The sequence below is a fragment of the Rhea pennata genome, chromosome Z (assembly GCF_028389875.1).
Source record: "Rhea pennata isolate bPtePen1 chromosome Z, bPtePen1.pri, whole genome shotgun sequence".
NCBI lineage: Eukaryota > Metazoa > Chordata > Aves > Rheiformes > Rheidae > Rhea > Rhea pennata.
In genome coordinates this window covers 75,768,051-75,788,765 of record NC_084702.1, presented here as the reverse complement: position 1 = coordinate 75,788,765, position 20,715 = coordinate 75,768,051, and the positions used below count along the sequence as shown (strand labels likewise).

The 20,715-nt window shown below is 38.9% G+C and overlaps 1 protein-coding gene across 2 annotated transcripts in view; it reads right to left on the bottom strand.

Moving 5' to 3' along the window:
• Nucleotides 1-9,436: 9,436 nt before the first annotated feature.
• PIK3C3 (phosphatidylinositol 3-kinase catalytic subunit type 3) overlaps nt 9,437-20,715 on the bottom strand; it is a 74,883-nt gene continuing 63,604 nt past the window's right edge. For both annotated transcript variants that reach the window (XM_062599139.1, XM_062599141.1), the window contains 2 exons: nt 16,208-16,333; nt 9,437-10,216 (listed from right to left, as the gene is read on the bottom strand). In XM_062599139.1, the coding sequence (XP_062455123.1) occupies nt 10,202-10,216; nt 16,208-16,333 (141 nt within the window). In that variant the 3' untranslated portion in view covers nt 9,437-10,201. The remainder of the gene's footprint in view (nt 10,217-16,207; nt 16,334-20,715) is intronic.

The window sequence follows — 20,715 nt, the reverse complement described above, 5'->3', positions numbered from 1 at the left end:
GGGAGTATAAGATCCAGCTAGCAAAGTCTTTTGGTTTATCCTTGCAAAGAACATGCCAGCACTACAAAACACAGATGCCATGAGAAATTCAGCTTCACATAAATATTCGCATATAAGTTCCCACTATCGTCCATGGAAATCTATTCTGTACATTCAGCAGAGTCTAATAACTAGGGAGTGATTTCATCCTAAAGCAGGTATATGGCCTTGGTTCAATTTGGCTAAAAGCAAGCACGCTAGCCAAGATCTTCATGGCAGGCTGGTATATACAACATGGAACCTACAGGCTATACATGCTCTTCTGGTGCAGTAGCTGGGCACCAGATGAGATATTGGCTAGATCTGGGATATAGCTTGGATGAAGGCACTGAGATAGAGACACCTTGATTTAGGAATACTAATCTGTGATCCAATTGTCACAATACAAATCTAAGGCTGATGATCTCTATCTGTTTGCCTGGCAAGACAAATGGATAGGGATAGATTACTCCATAGTTTTTCAAGGGCAGGAAAGAATTGAACAGGATCCTAGAGACCCTCTTATCTACAGGATAAGAACATCCATAAACAAAGCAGCTCTAACCTAGTAGGGTTACTGTCCTTCTGTGTTTGTCAAGCATTGGTTGCAATGCTCCTAGATTCCCATTTCCTGAATCCATATTACAGTAAAGCACATTGCTCAAATACTTGACTACAGCTTTACCTAGTGATTTCACCGGGCTTCAGGCGATCTTCAGAGAGATTCTAGTCCAAGGGCAACACTATGCAGTTGCAAAAATTAGCATAGTTGGTAGCTCTGTTGCCACATCTGTGTTTGTCTTTGTATTAGTACCAACAATGTGCCTGAAAATGGCAAATTACAATAGTAACACACCAGAAATCAACACGTGAAAAAAATGAGGAGGGATCAAATCTAAATCTGCTTTTGAGGAGGATTAGTAGATGCATGACCAGCAATTTTAACATGGGCTATGAAAATAATGAAATAGTGGGAAAATATATGCTAGGTGGGCCATTTCACAGAATGACCGAACAGCTGAAATTGGCAGGGACCTCTAGAGATCATCTGATGCAACTCCCCTGCTCACACAGGGTCACCTGCTGCTCCGGGTGTCTGGATATTGCCCAGGACAACATCCAGCTGGTTACTGAGTACGTCTAAGGATAGAAACTTCCACAGCCTCTCTGGGCAACCAGCCCAGTCCAGAGTTCAAACACTCTCACAGTATATATTTATGTATAAAAATAATAATAAAAAAAATCCTTGGGTTTAAGTGGAATTATCTGTGTTTCGATTTGCACCCATTGCCTCTTGCCCTGTCACTGGGCACCATGGAGAAGAGGCAGGTTCCATCTCCTTTACTGCCTCCAATCAGACGGTTCTATACATTGATAAGATCTCCAGCGAGCCTTCTCTTTTCCAGGCTAAGCAATCCTACCCCTCTCAGACTGTCCTCATACTGCTCAATCACTTAATCATCTTTGCAGCCCTCCACTGGACTTGCTCCAGTAGATCCGTGTCTTTCTTGTGCTAGGGAAAACTGTACTTTGGTATAAATGTGTAATGGAGACTGAACTATGGGTGTGGCAATTTATGCTGGTTTACAAGTCTTACGGTTTTCTAGATTATCATATAGCTCTAACTGTACATGAGAAAATTATCCTTGGAACTCACAGTTCTCAGTTATACACCTTTAAAGTTATTTATGCTCCGTATAGAGCTAAACCAGGAAAAGTGTACAGCTTTAAGCTACCCTTCTGGCTCTACATCCTCACTGAAGAAAAGATGTACCCACTGCTGCAGTGTATTAAATCAGGATCAGGGACCCATTAAGTTGGATGCCTAAGCAGAAAACTTGGACTCTGATAAAAAGACCTGACAACATGTCTTTTGGCTACTACTTGCTTCAGCTAAAAAACTAATCATGTTACTTTGCTGTATTTCAGTTGAGCTTTCTTTTTTGTATATACAGAACTTGACGATTAATTAATGAAAACAAAGAAAGTCTTTTCGTTCTCCCTTTTTATACTACATCTTCCCAAGGCAGGATCCAGATTGCCAGATCCAGCTGAAATTAGAGTCCCAAGCTATGGTCCTTCTTGTGTGAGACAAGTATAAGTGAGTTCTGTGCCACAGAGTTTATAGAACTGAGAGGAAAATGAAGTTCAAACTGCAAAAAATGTTCAAGGCCAATGGCAGAAGGGAGCCATAACCAGGACTGTAATACAGAGTCTCTCGATTCCCATTGCAAAATAGTGTCTGTCAAATCCTGTGAAGTTTGAAGCTGAATGAGAGCTAAGAGCTGTCATCTCCTCACCTCAGAGTATGATACCCTTCAGAGATTTGTCAGTGACTTGTTTGTAACTTGGAAAAGAAAAATGCAATACGGCTCAATACCCTTTAAAGTTTACCACCCACAGATTTATGTGCTGAATTGCGTAGACTAGCCTCACAAAACACCTCCTAAGTATATAACCACGCTCCTCTGCCCATTCAGGATCTCTACAAGCACAGCTCCTGTGATAGCTAGTTCTCTGGCATGTATTCCACCTCTAAAAAGACCTCATTCTTTCTCTCAAGGTCTGCATTGCTGCTGTGCTTTTAGGAAAAGAAATTGAATTCATTTCAGTGTAATGCTGCCTTGGCATAACCTGGTTAGAGACCTCAGCTGAATCACTCCTTTAAAGAAGGAGCTTCCTCCCATGCATGCTGTAGTCCTCAACCCCGAGGCAGGCGAATGAATCAGACGATCATTACAGCATCAGCTGTCGCCTCCTTCACCTCTGCTAGGTCAGAAAACTTTGTATCCAAGTCAGTCAACCGCGTGATCAAACCTGAAGCGTCAGAAGTGAAACCATTATCCACACAAGAATGGCTCTCAGCGGGGACGGCCACCAGGAAAAAAAAAAAAAAAAAAAAAAAAAAGCCCAAATTTAAGCTCAAATGGAAGCTACCTACCTCATAGATAGAAGCTGCTACATGACCTGTTGTGCTTCCGTCAGAAATCCTTCCCTGATGTGTCAGTTGACAAGGATATGGCACTAGGAAGGTGACAGGCAGCTTGCTGGACTGACAGTACAGTTGACATCATTAGATAAGGAAAAAAAAAAACTCAATGCAATATTTACTGGAAGGAGAAAAACAAAAGCAAACCAAAGCAAAACCAAAGCCTGCCCCCATACTGGGGACACTGTCATGGGGCACTGCAATACCAACCAGGCGAGGTAAGCAGGCATCCTTCTGTACGTGCACACAGGCACAGAGCTTGTCATTCCACCTAAAGTTCAAGGGGAAGCAGTTAGTGAATGGTTTGTTAAGAGCAGAGAATTTCCCTAATTACCTCAAACCATCTCAGCTACAAAGCTGCTTATATATGACTGTGCCAGGAAGATACCTATTAAAAAAAGAAAAAAAAAATCTGTGGCAACATGGGGTTATTTTATTCAGACTCTAATAAATGAGAGATGTTATATTAAATAAATGTGGGAGAGAAAAGCCCTTGGTTACAATTATCTTCATAATCTGATTCCTACTGAAAGGAGATACACTGAAGAAAGGACTGCGCAAAAGATGGTCTTCTTATTTTATAGATCAAGGGCAAAAGAAGTTGCCTGACACAGTGGAATATGCATCTGTATGATTTACCAATTATATATTCCACTTAATGTCTAAGCATCTAACAAGATGGAGAAAGTGCCACTATCCAACTGTCACTGTGAGGAATATAGGCTGGAGAAAACTGGATGACTTGCCCATGAAAGAACTGATCCCAGAGCTCCCCAGAGTCGCCACATTGTCTCAGCTCTCTTATTTTCTGTGCGCTGTAGTTGATGAATAGAACAGTCTTCCCCTGAACGAGTCTGTAGATTTGCCATCTTCTGATCTTCCACCATTGCTGAAAGGAAAAGGAGGAAAAAAAAAAAAATAACCAAAAACAAACACCACATTTCTGTCCAGGAAACCAAATCAAAGTTCTTTTGCTACATTTTGCACAGTTTCTAATTGTGGAGAGCTTTTAGTCAGAATTTAAACATCTCATGGTGGTTTAGCTTCACCCACTTTGGAAAGGACCGTCCCAGACACCAGTTGAAGTGACCGATGTCTGCGTTTAAGTGAGCTTTTGCAAGCAGTGTTCCTGCAGTTTCAGCTTAGCATCCAGACAGATAAAATACATCACTACTTGATACTCTAGAAACAACTGGTGTTCAGTATTTTCCCCTCCAAAGTGAAATCTGCCTCCCTCCCCCAGCAAAGTCCTTTCTAAACCAGGGATGCTTAGAAGGACAGGAGGGCACTGGTATTATATTTGAAGCAGCTTCACTATTACAGAGAATTGCCACATCAGCTGAAGAGGTTACAAAAATCTATTTTAACACAATCTACCTGCAATCTGTTTTCAATGACTCCCTTAAGACTCCTTAAATGTACATGCTCCAGACAGTTCATAATAATCACTATATTTTACCATCCACTGATGATATCAGGTCCTGTGAGTAAAACCTCTACCGACTACAAAAGGGAGACCGTTTAGCAATACCCTTCTTTGCTGCTACCATGACTCTGCGAAGGACTGTTAGATTCCCCTTCTCTGCTCCTCCTGTCCCTATCCAGGGGCATTATTGCCAAAAAGCCTTGCAAAAGTGCTTTTTATTTCCAATTACACACACGAACAACAAAGCCAAATGGTCTGTAAGAACAGTGATATTTCTTGCTAAAAGGATGTATGCCTTTTTATTAAAATAAGGAACCCATCCCTCTCAGTTTTTCACAAAATACCTTTTTGCAATTGCCACCTCTTCCGAAAAAAAGGAAAATTAGAAGGCTCTGTGCCAACCAGGAGCACTGACAGTTGAAGATGACCAATAATAAATGGAACAATTTATTCCTCCTTCAGATCCCCATGCCAAGAGAAATAAGAGCAGTGATTCCAGAAAAATATAAAATCAGGATGAGACCAAAGTAAATGAAGCAAGGAAACCAAAGTACTCACAAACTCTCTTAATAGAACGTTTTAATGGTATTTATACAAAACACCGCTGCTGCAGAAAACAAGGCAAAACCTCACTTCCTGGTGAGGTTTAACAGGACGACTGTTGACAAGTTATTCAGTGAGCACCACAACTGCTAAAGTTCGGTTTCCTACCAGGTGGTGCACTGTGCTTAGACACGTGCGACGGTGCTCGTAGCCTCGCTCCCTGCGGCTGAAACCGCTGTCTGACACCCCCTGCGGACACTCCTCCGAGTAGGAAATCTACCTTTATGCAACATGCAGGAATGTTATCCACCTTTAATACTTGTACTCCTCCAGTCAAAACCTTTAGTAGTTGTTTCGAGGGATTCAGAAGTTATTAGAGACAAACACACAGTATTGGGCTACATGGAGATATAAAGCCAAGATAGACATACTAAATTAAAGATTCTTACGGATGTTAATCAAGGCTTTACACTACTGAAGAAGGGAAAAAAAACTTTTTAAAAAAGCTTATTTTTTGTTTTGTTCTGCATAATGATACTGTGCTAAGCATTAATAGCCACTTGATTTTACAAAATGTCAGTATTCTGTAAATCAGGATTATATATATATATATATATATATATATATAAAATGCGTGTATATATACATATGTATGTATATATACATATAAACATACAATACACACACAGACATACACGTACACACACACACACATGCAAAATTAAAACAATTCCATTGGTGTGTGAACTTTTAAGAAGCATTTTCAAAAGTATTTGTATTTAGGAGACTCCATGCATTTACTTACATGTAGGACATTGTAGAGGTCCCAGTGCTATACTGTTCTTTATGTTATGTAAGTTCATGGGAACAGCACATGCAGATCAGCCTAAAGACAGTCATTTGTTGGATTCATATCCAGACAGTTTCTCAGCACTCAGATCATTCATCTTCTACAAAATTGTTTGAAAAATACGTTGAAAAAATACGCAAGGTCACAAAATATGGCACAGCAAGCATGAAAAACAGGTGAATGTACTCTCTAGATTCTGTTCTACTGACTCAGACTAGTCTTAAACAAGTCTTTTCATTTCTGTGCCTCAGGATCTTCATTTGTAAAGTAGTCAGTGATTTACACTGTTAGTGTCTTTCTAAGTCTTACGTATCATATACAGATCTCATTTTGGGTTCACATGCTAACACCTAAAATTGTCAAAATACACAGTTTCCATAGGGTGTTGCATGGTCCAGAATATGAACAGGTTATTATACTCACTTCAAACATCATTATTAGTGACCTAGTGAACAATTGTGCTTTCATTTGTAATGTGTCTATAGAAGTAACATTTAACACTTTATGAACTTATTTGCAAAGTGGAATCTGAGGATGAAATCTGATTAATTTGTTTCTGTAAGTTACAAGCTGTAGGATCAGGTTTATAACACAAACATAAGCTGCCTTTTGGGTTTATTATAAGGGATTATCCTTGGCTTCTTTGGCCTACTGGTGCAGTGGCTCACGCCCATGTTGTTCATAAATAGTCTTGGGTAGGGGAAAGAGGACGTTGATTAACACCTGTAACAGAGCCTGCCCTGAGTATACAGCTCACCTGACTTTGAGGATTGTGTCTTTATTGTGATACAAACACTGTCTTCAACAGTCCATCAACCAGTGCAGCCTTAGAAGATCAGACTCCCACTAGCAAGTGGAAGGTAAGTTTGAAAACAGCAAGTCTGCTCTCGGTACGCTGCTAAGATGCTACTCTGACAGTCTTTTAAAGGTGTGTGGTCTGCACTAGGCAATCCTCAAGGTTGTGAAGATTCCCAAACCTAGGCGGCTAGAGGAGGGGTGCTGTCTCAGAAATTATTCAAACCTCCCCAAGATACCTCTTATGAAGCCATTTATCGCACAGGTATTCTCTATAGCCTGCGGATCTCTGAGGATCTCTGAATCACTGTAACAGAATTATGGACCAGTTTCACCAGTGAAACTCAAGATGCCAATAAAAGGGAATTCAGAAGCCCAGAGATATAGCCATCAGAAGGGACATACAATAAGACATAATTCTGAGAGCTCAACTGGACAGTAGATGGGAGAACACAGCTAGGCACACCAGAACTGCTGTACAATGTGCAACCTGCACTAGGGTGCTAATGGCCTTCCTACACATAGGTCACATTACAAGGCACTGTTCTGAATGCCCAGCCTGGCACTGCCGGCCCTCTGAGAGCTAGCAGAGCTCTCAGCTCTGGCTCCTGGGACAGAAGGCAGACACAAGAAGCCACCTGCACACTCTTACTTTAGGGCTGGAAGAATATAGTCTGACAAACAGCTCTTTTTTTCTAGCAGTAAGGATGCTTTCTGCCTGCCATACAACTTGGAAACATACCCTTCCTCTTCCCTAATAGACTTTCATCAACCACTCTTCCTGTTCTTTCAAATGTGTACAAACTAGAAACATTAACCTTTTTCCTCATAAGAAATAATAGAATTAATTCTCTCAAATCTCTTCTCTCATGAACACGTTGTTCTCATCAATCCAAAAAGCAATCCGTCCAGCCAGCTCCTTGCATCCCAGCAAAGCTCACTTTCCTTTCCCTCACAAGCCAGACAACTCAGTTTTCTTAGCTTACTCTGCCTTTTGTCCTCTATGCGTCTTTTCCCTTTTGATCTCTGCAAGATTACTAGTAAGCCATCTATAATGGAAGATACCTCAGCTTCTGCTCCGTTCCTCTTTCTGACTCCCATTCTCCTACAAGTCTGCGTAGAAGTCAACACATCATTTAAGATACAAAAGTACACTTACTGCAAAATATCTAAAAAGTGAATGTGCAGTGAGAAAATAAAACAACATCCTACCAGCCCAGTCCCTGCAGCGTCTAGTGAGCTGACTACTGGAAGGACAGAGAAGAGCCAAGCTGGGGCCTCAGTCCACATGCAGCGGGGACAAGAGCAGCAGTGCATTCCAGGAGACTCTCCTACTTCTGTTATCTTCTAAGTGTAACCTATGCTCCCCACCTCCCACTCCACACCTTCTCAAAAACAAATTTCTCACTTAAGCTAGGCTGTCACCCCTGTGACAAAGGTGACCTTGAGGGTCATTATTTCTGAAATGGAAAGGAGGGGGAGCATATGTTTCCTAAATCTTTTAGCCTAAATTGCTTCTTTGATTCTATTCACAAAGGTCACAGAGCCTGTACAGCTCAACTGCGACCCTTGATCAGAAATCTGGCACCGCTCTGACAAACTGAAAAACATAGACATCACCATGCATCACAGCATCAGTCAGTGTTATAGACCTCCTGTAAAATTAAAAAAGCAAAGGGTAGTACTCAGTGTTGTGAATATAATCTCTTTATAGGTAGCCAGACAAATCATCATAGGACAGAGAAGGACAAAACCTCTGTGATCGAGATGGGAAATTGTCCCAGTTTTAAGGACTGACTGCTGGTGCAGAGCATGAGTACTGCAGAGCTAAACCTGGACGGAAACTCTCTCAACAGCTAGGTATTTCCTTCTGGAGTTTCCTTCAAGAGAACTGGAGAAAGAAAAACTTAAGACCTATACAGTGGAGAGGGCCAGGGGACCTCACAAATTGAGCTGAATCAAGCGTGGCTACATCATACAAATCAACAAGTTCTGCAAACAGGTAGGATACCCCTTCAAAATAAAGGGGGAGGGGGGAGAGGAAGGCAAGTGAAGTCCATGCTCTCAAAAATATCCCAGGAAGATATTACAAAGCACCACATGCAGGAATAATTAATGGCGAATGGAAGCAGCAGAGAAATATTTCTGCCAGATGGACTAAGACAGAGAAAAGCTCACACAAAGAAATGGTAATTACTACTTCTTCAGAGAAAACTAAACTGAAGACAGCAACTACTACTGCGGTTCCTCCCAGGCTGTTCTGTTTTGCCAGCTAGCACAAGCAACAAGTAACTAGGATAATATACACCCTCTAAGCAGCAAATAATCACAGGGGCTGAAAGCAATGTTGTGCTTAACTAACAACTTTGGGTAATATGCTGAAATAACTCTCAGGGTCCATTATAGCCCTAATGGGTTTTCTTCCACCAAAGCCCTTGGGTGTTTGTCAGCAGAAGCAGAAAGCAGGCCTGCCTCAGGAATATCAGTCAGATTGAGATCAGTCCTTATCTTTATAATTGGGAAGGCTTTCCTCCCAACTTAAATTATTATTTAAAAAAATACATGAATATAATAGTACCCTTTGAAGAGATCCACACATTTATAAAGAGCTAGTTACATTGCTGATCATTCAGAACAGATTCATTATGAACTCAATGTGTGGCATAAAAGTCATTTTTTTCAGTGGCCTTATTCTTGCAGCAAGAAAACTGAGTACTTAAAATCCTTACAAAAAATCCAAAAGTTATGAACATAACCTTCTAGCATGCTAGGCTCAGCAGGCAAGATTAAAAAGACAAAACAAAACTCCTCAAAATTGCAACAACAAAGAGTTTATTAGAGTCAGGAATATATAATCACTGTACAGAGAACATTCATAGTTAAAGTGTGAAATACTGAACCACTCACTGTGCATTCTGGTTGCTGAGCTTGCTAGTGATGATTTAATTGGCTGCCTACAGCTCGCTAACTTATTAGCGCTTAGAAAACATTTTTGTAAGCAGCGAAGAAATGATTGTCCTTTCTAGACGATAACATTGCCCAAGGTAGGGAATAAAGGATCACATGAATTACGTTTAAAAACTTACTCAAGATACAAAGTTGGTGAGAGGAGAGAAGACTGTCAGTTTTTTCTTTTTCTTTTCTGTATTTTGTGGCGTTTCTGCTGTATTCTGTACACAGTCCAGTGCAGCAGTAATTTTCACTTTTAAATAAGAAAATATATTAACAGATACAAGAATTAACCATCTAATGCCAGTCTCTTCCAGTTATCTTTGGTTTGGGAAGAAGTTGCTTACTTCAACCATTATGGCTCAATCATTTTCACTAGAAATAAATGTAGTAATATCTGAGCCTAAAGCGTGGTATAAAGAAACATTTTCCTTTAAAATATGGTTATTTTTAAACCTTCAAATAATGTACTCAAAAAAAGCCACTCTGTCTCCTGAGCTGTCAGCTCTCCACGCTACCGAATGTGCAGCCTTTGCCTTCTACAGCTGTTTGGGAAGATGTCCGCAAGGTGTTTGAGGAATCCCCTTCATCTCACGCTGAGGCTCGTATCCACCTCAAGTAGACGAAAGACTTATTTTCTCCAATACTAAAAGAAAACAAAAAACACAGCAGTACATTTATTCAACCTGTTTTACTCTCAGAGAATAAAAAAGTTATGTGGAAATTGAACTTTGAGTTTAAAAACATTGTAAAGTGCCTAAAGGCAGGTGATTTTCACAACTCTTCAGCAGAACCAACAGCCAGGAAACTAACTCTATCTGCCACTTGAGAAGTAGTTTATCTACACAGTCCTGCTGGTACATTTCCCCTGTTTTATTTGGCATGAAAGATCTGCTCCTCCAGCAGGAGAAACGGCAGAGCAGCTCTGTATTGAAGGAAAGAAACTATAGCTGCATTCTAGATTGCAGCAGCACTGGGAGAGGAATGCTTAGAGATACCTAAAGCCAGTTAAATTGAGTTCACTCCTAAACAGACAGCAACAAATCATTAGTATAATCCTAAACCAAGCACCTACACTTCAGTCCTCCCCTCCTCCTCAGGTTTCACTTTTATATCACTATTTAACTTATAAATTTACACAGAAAATAAAATGAAAAATTAGTCACATTAACTGGAGATTTTTTCTCTTGCAGAAGAAAGAAACAAACAGTTAAAGTGAAAATGGCTCTCTGGGGAGAAATGGCTACCCAGTCTTCATCAATATGAACTGAAATTAGTATGTGCTTTTTCTTCTATTGAGAAGTCTTGTACAGTACCATCAATTTATATTCTGTATGTTGAATTTAGAAAGACCCTTTTTTTGATATCCATTAAGACGGAAAGAAATAAATACGATATAAAAAGCCTATAAAATACGTGATTAGATAACAGGTTAAAGATACATTAAAAACTAAAGGCTTAATAACACAGCTTTGAACTGAATCCAATTTACAATATTGTTATAGAAGAAAAGTATCAGTTGGATGCCAAAACATACAGACTGCTTTATACAAGAGTTTCACTTACTATAGCATGACATACTGAACACTGATACACAGTGCTCACTAAACAACCAACCTTACTGAAAGCTGAAGGGCATTTCAAATGAAAAATTGCATGACTTATGGCTAATTTGGCTTTAAGTATGCATCCTAACACCTGTGTAAGAGCTTTTTTTTTATTTTTTATTTTTTTATTACTTTTTAGGGTAAGGCCACTGGTAATTCAATGCAGTATTATATATGAAAAAAATGAAAGCTTCAATTGGGCATTGGGTAAGATGACCACTTTACTGCAAATTCAATTATGCATTAATTGTTCATTTATTCAACGATTTACAGACTCTGTAAAAACTCCAGCAGCACGTTCTTACAAAGAAGGTTGCCTTAGACAAAGAGCACAGATAACGATTTTTGACTAATGAAGTACTAAATATCGCTGAAGTATCCTAACTTGCTTGTAATATGTACAGAACAGACATTTATTACATTTAATTCTGATACAGTTTTTGGTAAGGTTTTTCTTTTTTTGATGTAAATAGTCCTCAGATTCTTGTCAATTTATGATTCACTTCTGACTATTCCTCTTGCATCTTCCTCATTTTATAAGCATTAAATACTGTTGTGGGGGGGGGGGGGTTTACAAGTGTAGTTATTTACAGAACATGAATAAAGGCAATAATCTCAGCTCTGAAACTAGCACAAGAATCCTACATTGTGTGGAGTCAGGAGATGCCTTAGGTACTTATGAAGAAAGTCATTACATTTTAGGCATCTGATGCCAAGAGTAGAACAGGAAAGCCTGAAGGACATGGGTGCCCAAACTATAGCACATGCAGAAGGTTTAGCACATCAGGAAGAACAGTCCCCAAAGCCTCCACACGAATTCCAATGTCAGTCAACTGGAAGGGTGAAAAAGCTTGAAGCGAGACAATCAGAGCAGGCCCACACTAGAGGCTGTCACATCTGCTTACTTGTTATCCAAAGTGCAACACTCATGTGAGCAGAGCTTGTTTTTTTAACTCCCAAAATATGAACAGAAGAGTGTGCCTGCTGTTATATATAAAAGTCTACAGCTAGAACACTGTTACTTGGAGCTAAAAGCCTTGGGTTTAAATTCTTGAGTCTCTTTAAATACTCTGAACAAATGTATCCTGTGATTTTTAAAAGCAGTCGTAAATGCTGAAAAAAAAATCCAGCAAGAGCAAGTCTAACTGGAATAAGAAAAGGTCACCTGAATCAAGCCTGTAAACTCTGACTTACTAATACAGCTTCACAAATGCAGTAACAATTATCTGGGAGAGTCTGGCAGTCACCTAAAAACAATGAAGCAAAAAGATTATGTCTAGAGGAAAAAAAAAAAAAAAAGGTGAGTGTCGGGATGTAATTAAAGGAAAGGTCTAAATACCTACTGGATGCACTTTAAAATTTAATCTTGTATCATTGCAATGGCATGAGCACTGTTCTTTTTAAACCTCAAAGCAGCTGCTAGATGTTTTTCACTTTGCTTATGGTATTTCACCCTACATCCTGCAATCAAAGCAATGCACCATAACTGACAACATATATGCAGTATTTCCACATAATTACATTTCCCTTTTTCATGTGAAAAAAGATCATCTCTATTAAATATATATGCAGATAGAGATGACATTTTTACTGCTTATCCTGCTATTGCTGCTCTTGAAAATGAAATTTTAGTTTACAGCAAACAATAAATTAGGTGGAAGACCTTTAGCTCAATGGATAGCCATAAAAACTGTTCTCATTAGATTTTAATCAGATTTTGATCAGCCTCTTGAAAAAGGAATTGATTAAAAAATACTGACACTAACTGGCTCTTGAGATCAAAGTTCCATTTTCCCTCTGAATTCCATGTCTTGACTAAAACTAACACCTAAGGCAAACTGACAGTGTAATATCTTAAATTCCTAATAAAAACAAACTAAAATTTTCAGAAAGCTTTAAGAAAAAAGGTATTATAAATTCAGAGATGAAATGAAATACTTTTGCATACATATTGAACAGGGGAATTAAACATTTTATTGTCTTGCAAGTGGTCTGTGGTAGGACAGCACATACACATGCAGCTGAACATTTTATTCTTCATACTACAGGACACCATGAGAAGAGTTGGGCTCCATCTTCTTGATTCCCTCTTCTTCCTCCAAATCAGATATTTGTACACCTGGATAAGATGCTCTCTCCAAGTCTTCTCTTCTTTAGGCTGATTCCCAATTCTCTCAGCCTCTCCTCATGTGTCGGATGTGCCAAGCCCTTCAATCCTCTTCGTGGTGCTTTGCTGGATTTGCTGTAATAGGTCCTTGCCTCTCTCGCAACGGTGAGCACAGAACGGGACACAGCACCTCAGACAGGGCCTCACCAGTACTGATTAGAAGAGAAGGATCACCCCCTTTGACCTGCTGACAATGTTCTTTCTAGTGCAGCCCAGGACAGGGTCTGCCTTCTTTGCTCCAAGGGTACATTGCTGGTTCATGAGCCACATAGTGCCCACCGGAATCCCCAGTGCTTTCTCTATAAAGCTGCTTTCCAGATTGTCTCCCAACCTGTCCTGGCACATGAGGTTGTTCCTTCTCAGGTGCAAGAGACAGCACTTTCGCTGAGCTTCACGAGATACCTTTTGGTGCATTCCTCCAGTTTTTCAAGGTTCCTCTGAAAGGCAGCACAAGCATCTGGTGCATCAGTCCCCCCGCCCCTACACACACACACTTTTGTATGGTCTCCAAACCCACTGAGGGTACTCAGCAACATCTCATCATCCAGGTCATTAATGAAGATGCCAAACAATATTGACCCCAGATCAACCCTGGGGTCCACCTCCAGTGATTGGCCTCTAGTGGACTTGGGCTTAGAGTTGTGATCAGTAGCACAAACAGATCAACTAGTTTTCATATCACCTCAGTGTCCCTTTATCTAGTCCATATTTTAGCACTTCACATATGAGGATGTTATGGAAGTCAGTGTGGAAAGCCTTGCTAAAGTCCAGATAAATAATATCTGCTGTTTTTCCCCTAACCTATTGTCCTACTTACTTTATCACAGAAGGCTATCAAGTTGGTCAGGTGTGATTCCCCCTTCATAAATAAAAGCTGACAACTCCCAGTCACCAGCTTGTCTTTCATGTGTTTGGAAACATCTTCCAAGGTAATTTGCTGCATCACTTTCCCAGAGACTGAGATGACGCTGACAGTCTTACAGCTCCCCCCACCTATCCTCTTGCCCTTCTTGAAGACAGGGATGACATTTATATTCTTCCAATCTCCAGGAACCTCCCCCAATTGCCATGACCTTTCAAAGATAATCAAGAGCCTTGCAATGAATCTCAATCAGGCAGTCTGCAGCACACCAAAAAAATGTTGCCCATGTTGGTCTGCCTGCTAATTCTGACCCATGAGCTCTTAGCTGGCTCATTGTGCATCCTCAGGTAGAACTTCATGTATTCCTGCTCTTCTCACGCAAAAGGCAACTCCCCCTTCTCCAGTCCATCCTTTCTAAAGATCCTGTATCCATCCACGGTAGCACTCTAGTTGTGTAAGATGTCCCACCTCATCTCTGTGATCCTAGTAAGACTGTAGCCCTGCAACCGCTCACAGACCCTTAAATCCTCCTGTTTGTTCCCTATGCTGTATGCATTAGTGTAAACACACTTTACAGAGACATCCAGTCATGCTGATATTCCAGAAAAAGTATGAGGAGCTTTCCCATGACGCACTTCCTTATTTATTTGTGTATGCTTCAAGTAGGCCTTGTGGAGGTTTGCAACTATTGCAGAAGATGTAGGTGAAGAGCTCCTGGCTTCCTTCCACATGCCCTGCTGAGCAAGCTGCTGTGTCTGTTAGTTATCAGACAGCCAGCTGGAATACACAATTCAGAATACTGCACAAAAGGTTTATTCTGTCACACAGCATATACCTCTGCAGGAAGTCTACCAAAGGTAGGCAAAAAAAAGTAATTCATCCTCACTCATTTACTTCAAGACCAGAAGTTAAGGAGTTCTGGATCCTTCTCTCACAGAACTCAGGCTTCCCAATTTTCAGTTCTTACCCTTAGGAATATAATGAGTAACATTCCACCAAAATGAAGTAGTTATGTGCAATAAAACAAGTTAATATCAGAACTTAGAGCTTAACTCCTCAGTTTTCCTCCCAAAAGAGTTCAAAGGCACATTTTAAAAGCTCTTTCACTTTGTACTGGTTAGTTCTGTTTCCATGGCTTCAGAAGCAAACAAGTCTGTAGCAAGTGATGAACGAAGAACATGCTCAATCTCAGTTAATCAATTAAAAATCTTATTAAATCCTAGATGAACAGGCAAAAATTTGGCTCCCTTTAAACTACTTTTATTAACAGCCTTACCTGACAAAATACAATCACTGCAGTCATACTGGTTTAACATATAAAAATAACTGATTATCATTAAAAAATATACACACACACACATATATGTGTGTATATGTACACATGTGAGTATATATATACACACACACATATACATACACACACATTTTTTTCTCCAACAATGCGTACCTTACAGCAAAAGGTGTTACGAAATCCCAGGAAATACTCATGGTTCAAATTTTTAGATTTCTCTAAAATTCTCTCTGATTTCTCTAAATTTCTCTTTGATTAATAGCACAGCTATTAGTCAAAGCATACCTATCCAAAATACCTTAGACAGTATATTTGCTAAGGTACTTCAAGGAATTTTGCAGCACCACTGAGGGCTTGCTCCCCAGTCTTGGCAGTAAAAACACTGAACTTGTTGAATACAAACTAAAACAGCACAGAGCAACAAAATGTTTGAGGTTGGAAGGGAGCTCTGGAGATCATCTAGTCCAACGCCCCTGCTCAAGCAGGGCCACCCAGAGCATGTTTCCAAGGGTTGTGCCCAGATGACTTTTGAACATCTCCAAGAAAAGAGACTCCACAACCTCCCTGGACAACCTGTTCCAGTGCACTGTTACCTTACAGCAAAAAAGTTTTCTTACTCAGACACAAAACATCGTAAATAATGAAGGTAAGCACTGAACCTACTGTTTGCCGCATCTCACGAGACACCACCAACTAATAAGCTATCTCACCTGTGCGAACTTGTGTATCTGCTCCACCACAGCTGCGAAGAGGGCATGGACACTTTCATCAATTAGACTCTGCATATAATGTACAGCTTCTTCATCAGACAGGTCCAAACGAAACTTGTCTTGCACCTGGGGCAGGGGAAGAGATGAAAGATATTCATTCATGCAGAAAAAACTCTCAGCAGTTGCAATATGTACTATCACAGTTCATCTATACAGTAGCTGATATCATGACTTCAATTGTGGAAATTTAGTAGGGAATTAACTTCTAAATTACAACACGTTACTGGAAATTCACAACTTTGTAAGAAATGTCTACTTTTATATCTAAACCATCATGAAAATGGATAAGCTACAAATATTTTTGGTGTTTTCCCCCTTCATCTTCAGCTAATCATTTCCAAGTCCCAAGCCAGAAAGTCAGAGAAGCACTTGGACACAAGATTCTAAATGGAATTAAAATGTTATTTCAAAGCATTAAAAGATGAAAAAAGAGAAAAGACTCAAAGGTCACTGTGTGAGAATGAATTTCAGCTTAAAAAAAATGAAAACATCCTCAAAACGCCACACCTTCACATATACAAACTTGAAAGACTCTGCATGAGCCTAACAGTTTCTGAAAGTCTTTATTCTAAACTTAATTTTGGATAAAACTGTCATTTGGATATTGCAAGGCAATTAAGTAGAGAATATGGAATCAGAGGAAATTAGTCCTGTCAAAATTGATCTTTATTATCATAGGCGAGAACTTGATCAACTCTGATTACATCTGCCATCCATGAACAGCTGGTTGGAGACACTGCTACTCCTTACATCATTTTTTCTTTTGACAGCAACATATTTTAACTACTGTACCTATATTTTAGATGTGTTTTGCCTAGTACTTGCAATTGTATATGAATTAAAAGCTGAAAGCACTATATTTAAGAATAAAGCAACACCATCTAAATTTGCTTGTTTCAGCCTCAGGCAAAGCCTTGATCCATGAATATTTAGAAAAGTACAGTGAATGCCTTTTTGTGAATTCCAACCAACTCCATGGCAATTGTTCAGGACTACTCCAGATGTTATCTCCCACAAGCATTTTTACTACAGACATTTCTTTGGTAATATTCAAAACACATACAACTAGCAACAGCTTAAACACATCTACAGAAAAAGATTTCGCTTTTCAGAACTATGTTATTTTTAAATGGGAGGAACCCAAGTAAGTTTGGCAGACGTGCCTTCTCCCTCACATCACTTATGAGAGGTAGATTCATAAATAACCACTCTGGATGAGTTCTAATAACTGAAATACAGATCAGAGGAAATGCTACAAATAGTATAGTGTCATTTTCCAAGTTTTCAAAAGAGTAAGGTCTGCACATCAGGAATGGCAAATATTCACATTCCTTATAAAAAAAAGTGTTTCTTGCATAACATTGATAATTTGGGGAGCTCAATTTGGAAAGACATTCGCGCTATTCAGCTCGCAACGAGTCCATGATTTCTCAGAATAAAATCAAGCACTCTAAAATACCAGTGTCCTCTAATCAATCCTAACCCAAAACTTTAACATTCCTAGCCACTTGCAAAGTAGTGCTGATCATAACTGAAAAATTACCCAGAAATTTTATATTAATTGAAGAAAATGAACCATAGCTAACTAACCACTTATTTTATGCTCATAAGATAAAGTCAGAATGATGTAAGCTCTTGCATCCATCTAGTTCAGTCTCTTGCATAATTAGGTATAACCATATGAATTTTTTTGGTTGGTTGGTTTTTGTTTTGCATCAAGTCTGTAACTTATAGCTTTATTCATTAAAAAATTCTAAAAAAGACTTTTTTTTTATAACATGAGAGAATCTACACATCCTAGGTAAGTTGTTCTGATGATTAATTGCCCTATTTAAAAATCATGACTTATTTCCTATCTGACTTTGTCCAGCTTCCAACCGGAACAGTTGAACCCATTAAAACTGTTTACATTGAAGGAACTGCCCATGAAAAATCTTTCTCATGTAACAACTATCAAATGATCTTAACTTTCTCTTGATTAAACAAACCGACCGTAAGACAGAATGTCTTCCCTGAGCACTTTCCATTTCCTTACTTTTTCAAGTATTAGTAAAAATACTAGACAAATTATTTCAGCAATGTTCTTAATAAGGCTGTATTACTGAGATAATACAAACTGCTCTTCCCATTTTTAGCCATTCTATGTACCAAGAATAATGCAGATGCAACCACCCACTATGACAGCAAAATACTCAAGAGATTTCAGTTTATCATTACCCAGCATTCTTTTTAAAGGAAATGTATTCCAGAATAGTGACCTTCAGTGCTACAATAAAAAGCATGTTAGCCTGCCAAGCATGGAAAGATAACACCGTTTCATTCAAAATACAGTTGTAATACTGCTGATGTGCTTGATGTAAATATAAATTGAGTTTTTCCTCAACTTCCTCTCAAAAAGAATGTTGATCAATATGAAAGAATAGAATAAGGTATAAAAGTTCAAATTCTCAAGGAAGCAAGCAGCAGAGAGAATTATAAAATATTTCAGCCTAATATTATGGATTTTATCTTTGTAACAAAAATGGTAAGAAGGGAAAGTTTATTTTATCCCAAAGACACGCTTACAGAATTGACAACCAGTAAAGTACACAGTACAGTGCAACTGAATTTAATGGGACTATTCACACACTTACATTTATGCACAAGCTTAATACATTCCCAAATCAGAGTATGCAAGTCTACCATATCTATTTCCATGCTCACAGAAAAGGTGATGCAATGAACACTCAGCAAGAATGCTAACTGCACTTTCAAAAAGAAACACACTGTAATGACAAATTCTTTTATACAACTCTGGTCATAAGCACTTAAGCCATCTTCTAATCTTTTCGTAGATAAACATCTTCACAGAAAGTCTGGGAGTTACTAACATTAAAATGATGCCTTAGTCATATAGAATTAACGTCTACTTAAACTATTTACCGCCTTCTCCAGGAGCAGACTGGCACACTGTTAATGCACAGAAAAAAATTTACCCACAGTTAGATCTTAAAAATGTGTGTGCAATTTAACAGCAGGGTCAGATGCTGTTGACAACTATATCTTTGCATGAAAGTTTTTCAGCAATTAAAAGCAACTGCTGCAACCTGAGAAGAAATATGGCAAAATGAGAAATTACTTCTTGAACTGCAGCAGCAAGATTAATACACACTGAATTATGGTTCTAGTAACAAAACCAATAGTAATTGTTATCTGAAATCTCTCAGTTGCAAAGCAAATCATATGTTCTGAAAGCCAATAGTTTCTCACAGAGCTGGTGCTACGTAGCAAGATTTCTGTACGGTGTTTAAGAAAGGAAGCAAATTTTGGAGTCATGTTTTGATGAGCTATACAATTATCTCATTATAAACACACAGGAAGAATGGCCATCATAGACATATATTTGCAAGTTTGTATGAATTATAAAGAATTCTCACTTTAGCATTTTATTAAGCAGCTCTTCTTTGTTTACTGTTACTGTCATTTCTCATTGTTAAGAGAGAGAACAGAAACATACTAGATCTATTTGAGCTTTTGTTTTGTTTCCAGAAGGGAAAGTTTTAAACCTTGCACCATACATACACAGTAATTTTAAACATATATTCTATCAGGTCTCAACAGAAAATTTGAGTGTTTAAGAATGAAAGGGTCAGATAAAAAAAACTTATAAAAAGCAGGATAGCAATAATGAGGAAAGGAAAACTAAAAATGTCCAATCACCATATTAAAAATTGCAGTTAGACATCTAAGGTAATAGAAGGTCTATGTTCTTCATTCAGGTGAACTTATGTCCAGATTATCCTTCTCCTTTTTGGCAGTTTTGTATTTTTGGATGCATGATAAGCATAGGATTGAGGGATAATATGCAATTCAGAAATACTGCTAGCGTAGCTAAGCGCACTTCACTGCAAGTTTTTAGATTTTTCACTTATACTTTGTTACTTAACCAACAACCTCTTCCTTCTCCTTCACCAAACACTGGAGTCATTCCTCCCCCTGCCCATCCCCCAAAAGTTTAATCTAACATGTAATATAAATCACAGCTTTCCTTATATTAAGCTCAGGAATTTGTTTTTGACAAGCAAGCATCTTCTAAAATGGAATAAAACGTAAGCATTCCCCAATCCCATTGGGGGTTTCAAAGACCATTGCTGAAATGGTATACCTAAACCATTAGGTACTAGGTACTTAAGGTTCAACAATAATCCAAATATTTTTAGGAAGTCTCTTGAAGCGTTTTTACACTTTTCAGGGCAGTATCTGTACCCATACTTCATGGACATTTATAGCCAAGCTTTATGCAATTACTGAAGAAGCAGACTATATACACAACAGGTGTTTCTCAAACAATCCTACTGATATTTCATTCTTAGCCTGAGTCAGTCATTCTGAAGCTTGCGGGTTGCTCTAGTATTTCTGCTTCCAGCAAGATAAACCGTCACTCCTGATGTGTACTAGCTACTAGCTAC